This window comes from Plecotus auritus (assembly GCF_963455305.1).
Source record: "Plecotus auritus genome assembly, chromosome: 1".
Classification (NCBI taxonomy): Eukaryota; Metazoa; Chordata; class Mammalia; order Chiroptera; family Vespertilionidae; genus Plecotus; species Plecotus auritus.
In genome coordinates, this window is record NC_137770.1 from 187,674,713 (window position 1) to 187,687,895 (window position 13,183).

At 42.5% G+C, this 13,183-nt stretch overlaps 1 protein-coding gene across 1 annotated transcript in view; it reads right to left on the bottom strand.

Moving 5' to 3' along the window:
* HERC6 (HECT and RLD domain containing E3 ubiquitin protein ligase family member 6) overlaps positions 1-13,183 on the bottom strand; it is a gene marked incomplete at its 5' end in the record, with an annotated part of 63,387 nt that overhangs the window by 29,499 nt on the left and 20,705 nt on the right. The window contains 5 exons of the mRNA XM_080661057.1: positions 2,115-2,208; positions 5,976-6,035; positions 7,630-7,751; positions 10,943-11,010; positions 11,558-11,694. Coding sequence (XP_080517183.1) covers positions 2,115-2,208; positions 5,976-6,035; positions 7,630-7,751; positions 10,943-11,010; positions 11,558-11,694 — 481 coding nt within the window. The remainder of the gene's footprint in view (positions 1-2,114; positions 2,209-5,975; positions 6,036-7,629; positions 7,752-10,942; positions 11,011-11,557; positions 11,695-13,183) is intronic.

The window sequence follows — 13,183 nt, forward strand, 5'->3', positions numbered from 1 at the left end:
AGCCATGCTGGCTGGGCTTGAGTATCATTTTGAGCTGAAGGCAAGTAAGAAAAAAACAGACTAGAACAAGCTTTCTGGCTTCCCCTCTATTTACCCGACAACTGAATATAAATTTCTTTTGTGAAGGTGTCCTCCTGCCCCCAACTTTCTGTACCAGGAAGAGGATAACAACCTTACAGCAGAGATGAGCTGGCACTGAGAAAATCCACACAAACAAATCTTACTAACTGGCCCTTTTCTACCATTCATCTCCCCATATATTTGCCTTCCCACAATTTGGGAAGCTCAAAGTCCTTTTCCTTTGTCTGGTCACTTCTCTACAAAACGATTGTACTTTGCTAAGATGCTATATAAGCCCAAGTTCTAACCACCCCATTAAATTTCTCATCACTGAGTGTATATGAAGGATGCACACGTAAATAAACTTGGGTTTGTTTTTCACCTACTAACCTGCCTTTTCTCAGTCTATTTTGTAGGGTCTCACCCAGTGAAACTAAGATGGATAGAGGGGAAAACAATTTCTCCCTATAGGTACCTCATATCTTCAATCCTCATGGAACTATGATGTGGAAAATAAATCTTCATTGTATTACGCCACTGAGGTTTAGAAGTTGTTTGTGATAACAGCTAGCATTATTTATTCTATCTAGTAGATCTTAGATACTCTTAACTATAGTGTCTGCCTCTACATGACATAAAGGTTAAGTAAGATGATATATGCAACAATAAGCTGTAAAGTACTATATATTATTATTATTATATCCGTGTTCTTACAATTAGTTTTCTCAGGATAAGGGATGAATCAGTAGCAGAGTGACCACACCTAGATTTGAAATTCATCTAAAAAAATTGAGATCAGCCTTTTTGGTCTCTTAGTCCAGGATTATCCTGCTTCCCAAACATGATAGAGGTTATTTACTTCTCAAGTAATGGTTTTCTCATATTGAAAATAAACATATTGTTACCCTGCTTGGTTGGTTGGAGCATCATCCTGTACACCAAAAGTGGCAGATTCAATTCCCGGTCAGGGAACATACCTTAAGTTGCGACTTTGATCCCCATTTGGGGCCTGTGCAGGTGGCAATGATTGATGTTTCTCTCTCTCTCCCCCTTCCTCTCTCTAAAAATCAATAAAAATATGTTTTAAATAAAATTTATAATCAAGAAAGAAAGAAAATTAAAGTATTGTCATCTATTGTACATTTAAGTGTTCAAAGAGAAAGTAAGAGACAGTGCTTAATACAGCATCTGAAATATAATAACCACAAAATGAACATTGTCCTCTCCCTCCATCAGGTCCCCCTCACTCAACTCCCAACAAAAACTGCAATCATAATGGTTCCTGTAAGGAAATTCTATTGCTCTGTTTCCCAAGTAAATACTGACATTTACTGATACCGTTATAATTTAGCCCCGTTATTAATAACTGGAAAGGAGCAAAGAGAAGGTCAGATGGTATCGGCTTGCCATTTGTACAGCTTTGCCAGAAAGCTGTGGTTTAACACTCCCCAGGAAGCCACTGGTTTGTCCCCACGGGGGGAAGGGACTGGACAGGGAGAGGACACGTGCCCAGTAAGGTCTGGGTGAAATAGGGAAGGTACTTGTCTGTCAGTCATACCTGGGAACAGGTCATTGGCTAGAGTAGACATGGACACTGCAAGAGCAGGAAGATTTGAGGTGCTTAATCTCTTAAACAAAGAAGTTCACTCTCTTATTGCTCTTGTCTCCCTTTTGCTCTTGGGACTCTTGTTGCAGGGGGCGCACCCTCGGCTCCTTTGCCTTCGCCCACAGGGCCCACAGCCATGTGGACCCCACACACAATGGACTAATGGACTGCAACAAGCCTAATGCTGTCCCAGACCCAGCTCCACCATTGGATGGAACTTTGGACTCTGGCTTTGCTTCTAGCTCTGCCCAAGCTCCAGCTGCATATCTTTCAGGACTGGATTAAGGGAAGTGGGACTTTGCAAACCCAAGGGTGTAATTCATCCAAATAAAAACCACTCATCCTCCTGTGTGAGTCTCAGAAAATTCTTTTTCTCGAGATATGGTAAGGACCTGACCCCCAGCACCCAGTGGGAAATGGGATCCACCACTTTCACTGATAACATTACCGTGAAAGAAATCCATTCCTTTTTTGTTAACTTCTCAAAGGTATCTTTTGCCATTTGTAAGTCCACATCAATGGAATTCATTTCTCCAGATTCTCTTCGGATACAAGAAATGCAAAAACACGCATAAACAAATGGAAAGGAACATTTCTAAACTTCATATAACATTATTTAGGTTTATTTTGGTACATATGAAATATAAACTTTTCTCTTAAAGCTTGCCTCCTTTAAAAATAATCCATTTCCTTGGCATAAAAAACGCCATGAAATTTATGTTCTCCTAAAAGAGGGGAGTAACAATGTACTATCTCTAGAGTAGCTACAAATTTGGGCTGCAGTAATAGCAAAGTTTTATATGCTGCGTCTGAGAACTGATAGCATTTACCCCCACTCAGCCAGTACACAGGGAACTGAAACTACATATTCCTCCCATCCCCACCCCCCACACACATGAACACATATACACACATTCCTTACCATCTACAGTTACATTACTTTGGGATTCTACTGTTTCATTAGCATGATTTTACTATTCCTAGAGACACTGCCCAAGCAAATGGCTTGATTGTTCATTATAGGAACTTCCTGAAAAGACCCATGACCTCTCCCATGGGAAGCATCAACAGATAGTTTATGCAAGTTCTTTGAACCTCTTGCCTCAGAATCCTTGCCTTGCAGTTTCCATCCATCCAAGATCCTTGTATCTTTTCCCAATCATAACCAAGTCCCCTTTCCAGACTGAAAAACTTGCCTTAAACCAAACTGCCAGTTCTTAATAAATTCCAACCTGGCTTTCCCCTCAGAAGCACTATCAAAGCCCTGTAAAGGTGTCCTGCCTCCCTGGGTTGTGTTGGTGATATTGAGGAACATGCATTCTGCCAAACAGTTTGTCTTTATGTTCTATCAATAAACACTTCATGCTTGCTGGATTAACAAATCAATAGTAACCAAAAGGCTAAAAATATTATGCAAGTACTAAATCAAAGTATTGTAAGGTACATTCTTTTCAGCCTTTGATATATATTTTTTATTTTTTTAAAATATATTTTTATTGATTTCAGAGAGGAAGGGAGAGGGAGAGAGAGATAGAAAGATCAATGATGAGAATCATTGATTGGCTGCCTCTTGCACGCCCCCTAGTGGGAATTGAGCCTGCAACCCAGGCATGTGCCCTTGACTGGAATCCAACCAGGGGCCCTTGAGTCCACAGGCCAACATTCTATCCACTGAGCCAAACCGGCTAGGGCCAGCCTTTGACATCTTAAGACAAAACCTTGAGGTTCATCACTCCTGGAAGGATACATTTCCACTTTAAAAAATTATATATATATATATATATATATATATATATATATATATATATATATATATATATAGCTTTGTGCAGTGGCAGTATCGTAGCCAATGAGGTTTATCCGAGGCATGATTATGGCTAATTGGAAAAAAAATATTTATAGCCCTAGCCAGTTTTGCTCAGTGGATAGAGCGTTGGCCCAAGGATTGAAGAGTCTCAGGTTAGATTCTGGTTAAGGGCAGGTACCGCTGGTTTAGGCTCGATCCCTGCCCCTGGTCAGGCTCATGCGGGAGCCAACCAATCGATGTCTCTCTCTCAGATGTGTCTCTCTCAAATCGATGTTTCATTCTCTCTGTCTCTCCCCCTTCCCTTCTACTCTCTCTAAAAATCAATGGAAAAACATCCTTGGGTGAGGATTAACAACAACAATAACAACAACAACAACAAAATACACACACACACACACACACACACACACACACACACACACACACACACACGAGGCCCGGTGCCCATGTCCCTGAGTTCCCCCTCTGGATGAATGGAACAGAATGACAGATTTTAGAGGGCAGAGGGGTGGAGGGAATGAGAAGAGTTTCATCAAAGAACATATACGCATATATGCATAGCCCATGGACACAGACAATAGTGTGAGGAAAGGCCTGGGGTGCGGTGGGGGCTGGGTGGAAGGAAAGGAGTGGAAAATAGGGGACATCTGTAATACTGTCAACAATAGATTTAAAAAACACACAAAACTGGCCCTAACCGGTTTGGCTCAGTGGGTAGAGCATCAGCCTGCGGACTCCAGGGTCCCAGGTCCGATTCTGGTCAAGGGCATGTACCTTGGTTGCGGGCACAAACCTAGTAGGGAGTGTGCAGGAGGCAGCTGATCGATGTTTCTCTCTCATGGATGTTTCTAACTCTCTATCCCTCTCCCTTCCTCTCTGTAAAAAATCAATAAAATATATTAAAAAATAAATAAAAAGAACTGGAAAAAAAAAGCTATTCTTAGTGTGGAAGAGACTAGAGTGGGGAAGAAAGAAGATACACTGTACGGCAGAGTCCCTCACTTTCAGCCTGGAAGGACGGCAAGAAGAGGAAAGCGAATGGGAGGAACGGCAGGGAGAAGCAATGTCCCGACTTCTCTTCTCCCACCGCTGTCCATGTGCATAGAGATGAACAGGAATGCTTTTTTGAGCTCTAGAAATATACTGCCTAATGAGATGCCAGTGGGAAGCCATGCCAGTTAACTGCGCTGGGCTGCTCTGGTGCCCAGGTGAAGTTGTTGGAGTGGCTGAGAGTGCAGCTAGATTAAGAACCAATGGGACAATAGTACAAAATAATGTTGAATGTAAACTGTAATTGAAAAAATTAAAAAGAAAAAATGAACCAATGGAACAACCGAGCTGTGCAGGGGCAAGGAATACCTGCAGCTGGGGTCAAGCAAGCACCACCTAGTGGCCAGGAGGGGTTACAAGATGTATACACCCAGTATCTTCTGAACCAGCGAGCCAACTTGAGGCCAACTCAACAAGGGGAGGGATGGGACCTGGCCTAGTAAAGGACTGGAATGAGTTCTATTGGCTGCAAATAGACTCCAGGGCACCCTCCTCCAGAGAAAGCAGAGAGCAGCCTAAGGGTCCCTTCATGTTGCTATTGTACCTTCACCTCTCTTTGTATACTGTTTAATTAACAGGAAAGCCATTGAACTGTGGTGGCTCTAATGGCATGGAGAAGAAACAAACTCGAAGCCTATAAATGCCTCAAAGTTATGAAATCAAAACCTAAGGACAAGCATTCACAAACAGCCAACGAGGCTTAAAGCTATAGCCAATCAATAATTTCCTTTCTTTGTTTCTGCACTTTCTCTATGTCAGTCTTTCCCTTGGCTGCCTGTTTGCAGTACGCTTCTAACCACTTCCAGTTTGGCACTACCCCATTTGAATCAATATTTGTTCAAGTAAACTCTTAAGATGTTTAAAAAGCCTAGGTTATCTTTTCATGGTTCTTAGTCACAGTACTGCTGAGCATAGAAGGAGGGAAAGAAATAGAAGACAAAATATTGAGTATGTTGCAAAGGGATTATTTAAACTACTAGGTCAGACCAAGTGTCAAACCAAATATAAAGTTAGATTTTCCTCTGCAGTAGAGACACTCGTTAAAGATAAGATAAATAGGATCCGTTTTCCTTACTGATCCCACCACAATAAGAACTGCCAAGTACAGCCTTGGCCTCTAAGTACAAAGGCAATGAGATAATACTCATGGAAACAAAGATCCAGAAAAAAACGCCATTCCTCCCAGTCAGAGAACAGAGGAGGGCAGGGTCAAGGAAGTAAACAATGTAAAATAGGAATTACAACTTAATAGTAGTAAAATTACTTTACCACTATTAATAGAAAATTACTTTACAAAATGGAAGAATTCTGTAACAACTCATGGAGTTTTCTATGTTGGACTTTTTTGTTCATAGATAACAAAATTCACAAATTGAAATGACTGACTTGAAAGACTTCATTTAAAAAATTCCCCAGTGTTTTAAACGAAGGTAAATCTTATGTAAATATTACCTTTTCTTTAAAAAACTTGCAGTCAGACAAGCAGGAGATGAAAATATCTTCCTAATTTCACTGCAAAAGCAATAACATAAGGGTTAAGTCATAACATACAGAAAAGCATGCCTCCTTTTATCTCATGTCTGAATATAGAATTGATGATGTGGAATCATTTTTAACGAAAATAACGATTCTTCTAAGAGTCCTCCAAATGCTGGTTATGCTTTGTGCATGTGACTGCTACAACTTATCAACAGCCTTCATAGCTGATTTGATCAAGTAATCTAGAGTTTAATAAATCCATCCTTCTGAACACAAACTATGGAACTCCAGAGAATAAACTATCTATCTATACTAATAAAAGGGTAATATGCTAATTAGACCGGGAGACCTTCCGGGAGACCTTCTGGACATCCTTCCAGACAAAGCCATGATGGTGGGGCTGAGGCAGAGGTGGTTAGGGGTGATCAGGCCAGGAGGGGAGGGCAGTTGGGGGTGATCAGGCCAGCAGGCAGAGTGGTTAGGGGTGATCAGGCAGGCAGGCAGGTGAGTGGTTAGGAGACAGCGGTCCCGGATTGTGAGATGGATGTCCCTGTGTATCGGGCCTAAACCAGCAGTCGGACATCCCCCAAGGGGTCCCAGATTGGAGAGGGTGCAGGCCGGGCTGAGGGACACCCCCCCCCCCCCCCCCCGTGCATGAATTTCATGCACCGGGCCACTAGTGTATATATAAAAGCCTAAGTGACCATTCGACTGGTCAAGTGGTAGCTATGACAGCACTGGACACCAGGGGGCAGACACTCAATGCAGGAGCTGCCCCCTGGTGGTCAGTGTGCGCCCACAGTGAGAGTGCCGCTCAGCTGACCAACAGGCACCAGACGCTGGGCTTATGGCTGGGGAGCGCAGCTGCAGTGGCGCAAACCTCTCCCATGGACACTCCCCCTTTGTGCCCCTCACCGATCTGGACTGGGACTGGGATCTGGACTGGGACTGGGATCGGGACCGGCATCGTGACTGACTGGGCATGAACCCGCGGCTGCTCTTCGGTCATTGGCGCGCCAGTGTCGCCCTAGGGCTGGTGCGGGGAGACCATAGCGGAGCAGCAGCGAGCCTACTGAGCGGCAACGGCAGGCGCAGTGGGGCTTGGGCTCCTCCCTGGCCGCCTGCTGCTTCGAGCACTGCTACATCCCTTGGGGGATGTTGGACTCCGGTTTTGGCCGATCCCCGCAGGCCAGGCTGAGGGACTCCCACTAGTGCATGAATATGTGCACTGGGTCTCTAGTGAAGATATAAAAATCACTTCTACATCTCCCTCACCTATCTAGGTGTCTGGAATATTGTACGTCCTCAATAGGGTTGGGAAAATGTAGGTTTATAGTTGTGAGTTCATGAAACAGAGTTTATTCTTGCATTATTTATTAATTATTGTATTAATTTTCCATATGAGCAACTGTAAACCTACTTTCCCCCCACCCTGTATACATCTGTTAAGTCGACAATGAATCAATAAATCAATCAATCACTTCTTCAAAGTAAGAGGTGGCAGAAGAGAAGGCTAAAATGCAAATGCCTTCACAAGAAAGCCAAACCCTCATTGTTAGGTTTAGGATAAAGTGACCATGGCTGCAGAACCAAATAAAAGTGTTAGGTAATTATTAGACAGAGCCACCTCTTAGTCGCTTCACATTCATTACTTCTACTTGTCATTGCCATCCACTGTTCTGTCCGGGACTGGTTAATTTGGCTTATTTCTGGCAAGGTTTTCTTGGAAACATTTGTGGAACCAGTATCCTTCAAGGAAGAAAAATAAAAGAACCATCAGGAAAACACACACACATGCTGAGTAACAGGCAATCCCACAGAGCTTGTGGCACAGGCTGTAGATAGGACCAGCCCTCTTAGGCAGTGGGGTTTGGTGGGAGGAGCTATGGCATCAGACTGGTCTGGTCCCGTTCCTAACTTTGGCCACTTTGCTTGGTCTGAGCCTTAATTTAGCACTTAAAAAATGGGATAATACAAAATATTAAAAACAGGAACTCAAACAGATACTTGTAGGCCAATATTTATTGCAGCATTATTCTCAATAGCCAAAAGACATAAACAACCCATGTCCACCAACAGCATCAACAGATGAATGCTGTATATACATGCAATGGAATATTATTTAACCATAAAAGGAATGAAATTCTGATACATGCTACAACATGGATGAATGTTGAAAACATGCTAAGTGAAATATACCAGATATGAAAGGACAAATTGTGGTTTCACTTATATAAAGAAGGCAAATTATGCACAAAAAGTAGATTAGGGGTTACCTGGGGATGGGAATAATGAAGGGATGGGGAGTTAATATTTAATGTTTACAGATTTTGTTTGGAATGATGAAAAAGTTTTGGAGATGGATAGTGTTGATAGTTGCATTCTACAACATTGTGAATGCAATTGATCCCGACTCCTCTGAAGGGCATGACATCAGACTGTATACTCTGCCTCCTTTTCTTCTATAATCATCTCCCAATGTCCTAGTCACTACCCTTCAATCATTGACAACTCTGGCACCTTGCTGACTGTCTTGCTCAGCACCACCACGCCTGTCATTTTTCTTCCTGTCATTCTTGGCAACTTCAGAATTAACACAATTTATTTCCCACCTTGATCTCTTAGTTCTTGATCTCATCTCCAGACTTTTCCTCTGCTCCACCTCAGCCACTCATGCCCTCAATCAGGGTTTCTAAACCAATGCTTCTGACATTTTGAGTCAGATAATTTTTTGCTGTGAGGGACCGTTTCGTGCACTGTAGGATGTTGAGCAGCATCCCTGGCCTCTACCCCCTGTATGGCAGTAGCAGCCGCCCCCACCATGCATGTCTCACTGCAGTTATGACAATTAATCGCTCTTTCTCATGCATTACTTTCTCCATATAAAATGGATCATTCTCACTGGCACACAAACATACCTTAATTCACCTCTCTAGACAATAGCAAAACCCTCCCACAATTCTCTACTCCCCTTCACAACAAAACTCCAACGTGTCACAGCCATGATTTCTACCTGTTCCCCTCCTATTCTCTGTCTATCCCACTAAATCAGGTGTCATCACCCGTCCCGCGCCCCCCCCCCCCCGCCTCCACTCCACCCCCCATGACTCAGTCTTAACAGAGCAAAAACAAACTCTGTGTTCATCTTACTTCACCTCTCAGCAGGATGTGATGGAATTGGCCACTTCCTCCTTCTAGAAACAGTTTCTTCTGTTGGCCTGATGAGGCACCCTCCCTGGTTTTCTGCTAGAGAAACTGGTCCTTCTCAGCCTCTTCTCCTGGCTCCTCCTCCCTGCCTGATTTCTAAATGGAGAAGTCCCTCCAACCTGGATGTTATCCCCCTTCTCTTCATTTTTACTTTCCCTCTAGGTGACCTTTCATCCAGGCCCCTGGCTTTAGATACCATCTAGAGTTTGAAACCATGTTTATATCCTAGCGCTGACATCCTCCCTGCGCTCCAGATTCAGACATCCAACTAAACTCCGCATCACCGCTCCAAGGACATTTCAAAGTGGCCCCACTCACATAACTGACCTTGCCTTACGTCCCTGGCTCCATCTCAGAGGATTCTTTATCCTTTCCTACCAAGCTCTGTCTGACTGGCTTTCTTTCTGTTCCTCACACGGGTAAAAGTGTTCATGCACCAGGGCTTTCTACCCGTCGTTCCCTCTACCTGAAATGCTTTCTCTGTTTCTAAGCTGCTCCGATGTCAGTGCCTCTGCCAGGCCTTCTCGGACTGACATTTCGAAAGAAGCCCACCTCAAAAGACCTGTTTGGTTTTCTTCAGAGCACTTCTCACTCTCTAACAAAATCTTATTTCTATGTTTATTATCTTTCCTTCTCTGTAGACTCCAAACACCATGAATGAGGGAAACCTTCTAGGATACAAATAATAGAATCCTTGTATTATTCACTTTCATCTCAAGTGCTAAGAGCTGTGCAGGAGGCACAGGAGGTGTTTGTTGACTGGCTGATTGAATGGCTATGACAGAGCAACCAAGAACAACCTCCTGATTAGCCCAGCAACACAGAGACCTTTGCCTTTCACCATTTTCTGCCCCAGACAGCACAGTAAGAGTCTATATGGATGTCAAGTTTAAAACATCCCTGATAATAGAGAAAAGTACAAGTTAGAAAAATAACTATGTATGCTTGTCTCCCTCCACACAAAACATTTCAGAACTCATCCGGAAGTAAAATAATAAAACCCTCTCTGTTAACAATTAGGCAGGCATCGGCATGGTGGACAGTGGTGTGAGCTCTGAAGCTGGTTGGATTGCCTGGGTTGGAATCCAACTCTGCTACTTCTTTATTTTTTTTTTAATATGCTTTATTGATTTTTCACAGAGAGGAAGGGAGAGAGATAGAGAGTTAGAAACATTGATGAGAGAGAAACATCGATCAGCTGCCTCCTGCACGCCCCCCACTGGGGATGTGACCGCAACCAAGACACATGCCCTTGACCCGAATCGAACCTGGGACCCCTCAGTCCGCAGGCCGACGCTCTATCCACTGAGCCAAACTGGTTAGGGCCAACTCTGCTACTTAGCGCAACTTTGGGCGAGTCCACCTCTCTGAGACTCATTGTTTTCATCTGTAACGTGGAGGAAACAATGCCAACTGGAGTTGATATGAAGATTAAATGGGTTGATCCACTTGGAGTACTCGAATTGGTGCCTAATGAACAATGACTACAACTGACATTAGTCATTACTGTTATTGTCATTCTCAAATTCTTACTTAATAATAAAAAGTACATGGGAAAGCAATGAATTTGGGGGGGGGGGTGTCTCATCATTAGGAAACCAAATGAGGAAGTGAGAATTACATAATATTTTAAAAAAGCATTCTAAGAAATTTGAATATACACAAATGATACAATACTGCTTTGAAATCTAGAGGAATAAAATGTTTTTTAAATAAACAAAATTAATAGATACCTGATAAGTTGTCACAAAGTTGGCATGTGTTCCAGCAAAAATGTGTTTGACTTGAACATCCACAAGGTCTAAAAGAAAGTGATAAATCCATGCTTATTGCTTTTATAAGCAAAAAAATAAATCTTTTGATGTAAATCTAAAACGTCTCTTAAAAAATAGTCTTTAAAAAATCTGATTATTACCAAGCTAAATTGACTTACTTATAGGCAATTTATAATCTTCTAAATGGATTTTGACTACAAATGAAAGAAAAGATTAATTTTGAACAGGTTACATGTCATATATTCACTTGGCTGAACATTTAATTTTACATGCATTTGAGTCAAGAAGCCAGGCTAATGTGCTTTACAAGAGGTTTGATTAAATATATAAAAGTGTATTGCTCTGATGCTTAAGTAACTGATTTGGGATCTTCTTTTGTATTACCTTAATCTTTAGAAAAGGTTATCAAATACTCTAGGAATCACTACATAAGAAAAAATGCATATTGTACAAATGAAAAATAACAGCACTAGATGAACCATAGTTCTGTACCCTCCTTTGAGAGGATGCTGAATATTTTTCCTCAGTGGCATCAATTAACAGAAAATCATGGGTTAGTGGGACCATTTATACCATCAGCAGAAATCAGGCAGCTAATGTCAGAGTTTTCTGTCTGGGCCTCCGGACGAGGTGGGCTGCTTGTGCAACTTGATCCATGGCCAAAAGACAACACCTTACCAGTGGTGTAGACATACGCCAGGGTGTGGTAACTGCAGGAGAGAGAACACATATAGTGAAGGTCAGGATACTCATGCTTTCTGAGAAAGATGATGTCTCTTAACACACACACACACACACACACACACACACACACACACACACAGATTTATCTTACTCTAACTATGCAGATCCCTTATCACAATGTCAGTGTTAGAGGGTACCAAATGATGTGGCTAAACAAATGGGAGGTGAACATTACTAACCTTAAACATAGAATATTATTGATGGATCTTTACTATGGTTTCTATAATTTGTGTTTTAAATGCAAGTGTTTTATTTTATGAATTACTAGTAGGTAAATGATACTCAAAGTGTTCTCATAACTAGTTTATGCAAAACTCTGAATATACATACAAATATACATCATCTTCTACATGCATGAGCATGAGATTACCAAGTACCACTGTTTTTGTTATACACTCCCCATCCTCCAGCACCTAGTTAGGTGGTCTCTACACAGTAAACTTCAAAATAATCCCCATAAAATAAATGCCTAGGATGAAAAATAAAATAATGAAAAAATTAACCTATATTTGAAAAAAGTAAATTTCAGAAAAGAAAATGATCTATAAAAAGAATTGTCATATTTTAGGGTTGTAAGCTTTGATAACATCCCATATGAGTTATTTCTTTTTTTTTTAAAGATTTTTATTTGATTTTTAGAGACAGAGAAACATCGATATGAGAGAGAAACATTGATTGGTTGCCTCCTGCATGTCCCCTATCAGAGATTGAGCCCACAACTCCACATATGCCCTGACCAGGAATTGAACTGGCAAACATTTGGTGCACAGGATGATGCCCAACCAACTGAGCCACAATGGCCAGGACCATATGAGTCATATCTAAGTCATATCCTCTGTAATAATAAAAGTGTAATATGCTAATAAGGACAGACAACCTTCTGGACGAAGCCAGGGCTGCGAGGGAAGCCTGGGTCCTGGGTGCCAGAGGGAAGCCAGTGTCGGCAGCCAGGGGTAGGAAGGCCTACTCTTGCACAAATTTTGTGCATCAGGCCTCTAGTCTATAATAATAAAAGCATAATATGCTAATTAGACCAGACAGCTGAATGACCTTCTGGATGTTCTTCTGGACGACCTTCTGGACGAAGCCAGGGCTGCGAGGGCCAAGGCAGCCACTACAGCTGTGAGGGCCGAGCCCCTTGCACAAATTTTGTGCATTGGGCCTCCAGTATATAATAAAACCCTAATATGCAAATCAACCGAACAGCTGAATGACTGGTTGCTATGACGTGCACTGACCACCAGGGGGCAGACAGTCAACGTAGGAGCTGCCCCCTGGTAGTCAGTGCACTCCCACAGGGGGAGTGCTGCTCAGCCATAAGCCGGGTTCATGGCTGGCAAGCGCAGCAGCAGTGGTGGGAGTCTCTTCTGCCTCTGCTGTAGGCTGGCGGTAAGGAGCAAGAGTTCCCAGACATCCCCAGAGGGGTCCCAGACTGTGAGAGGGCTCAGGCCGGGC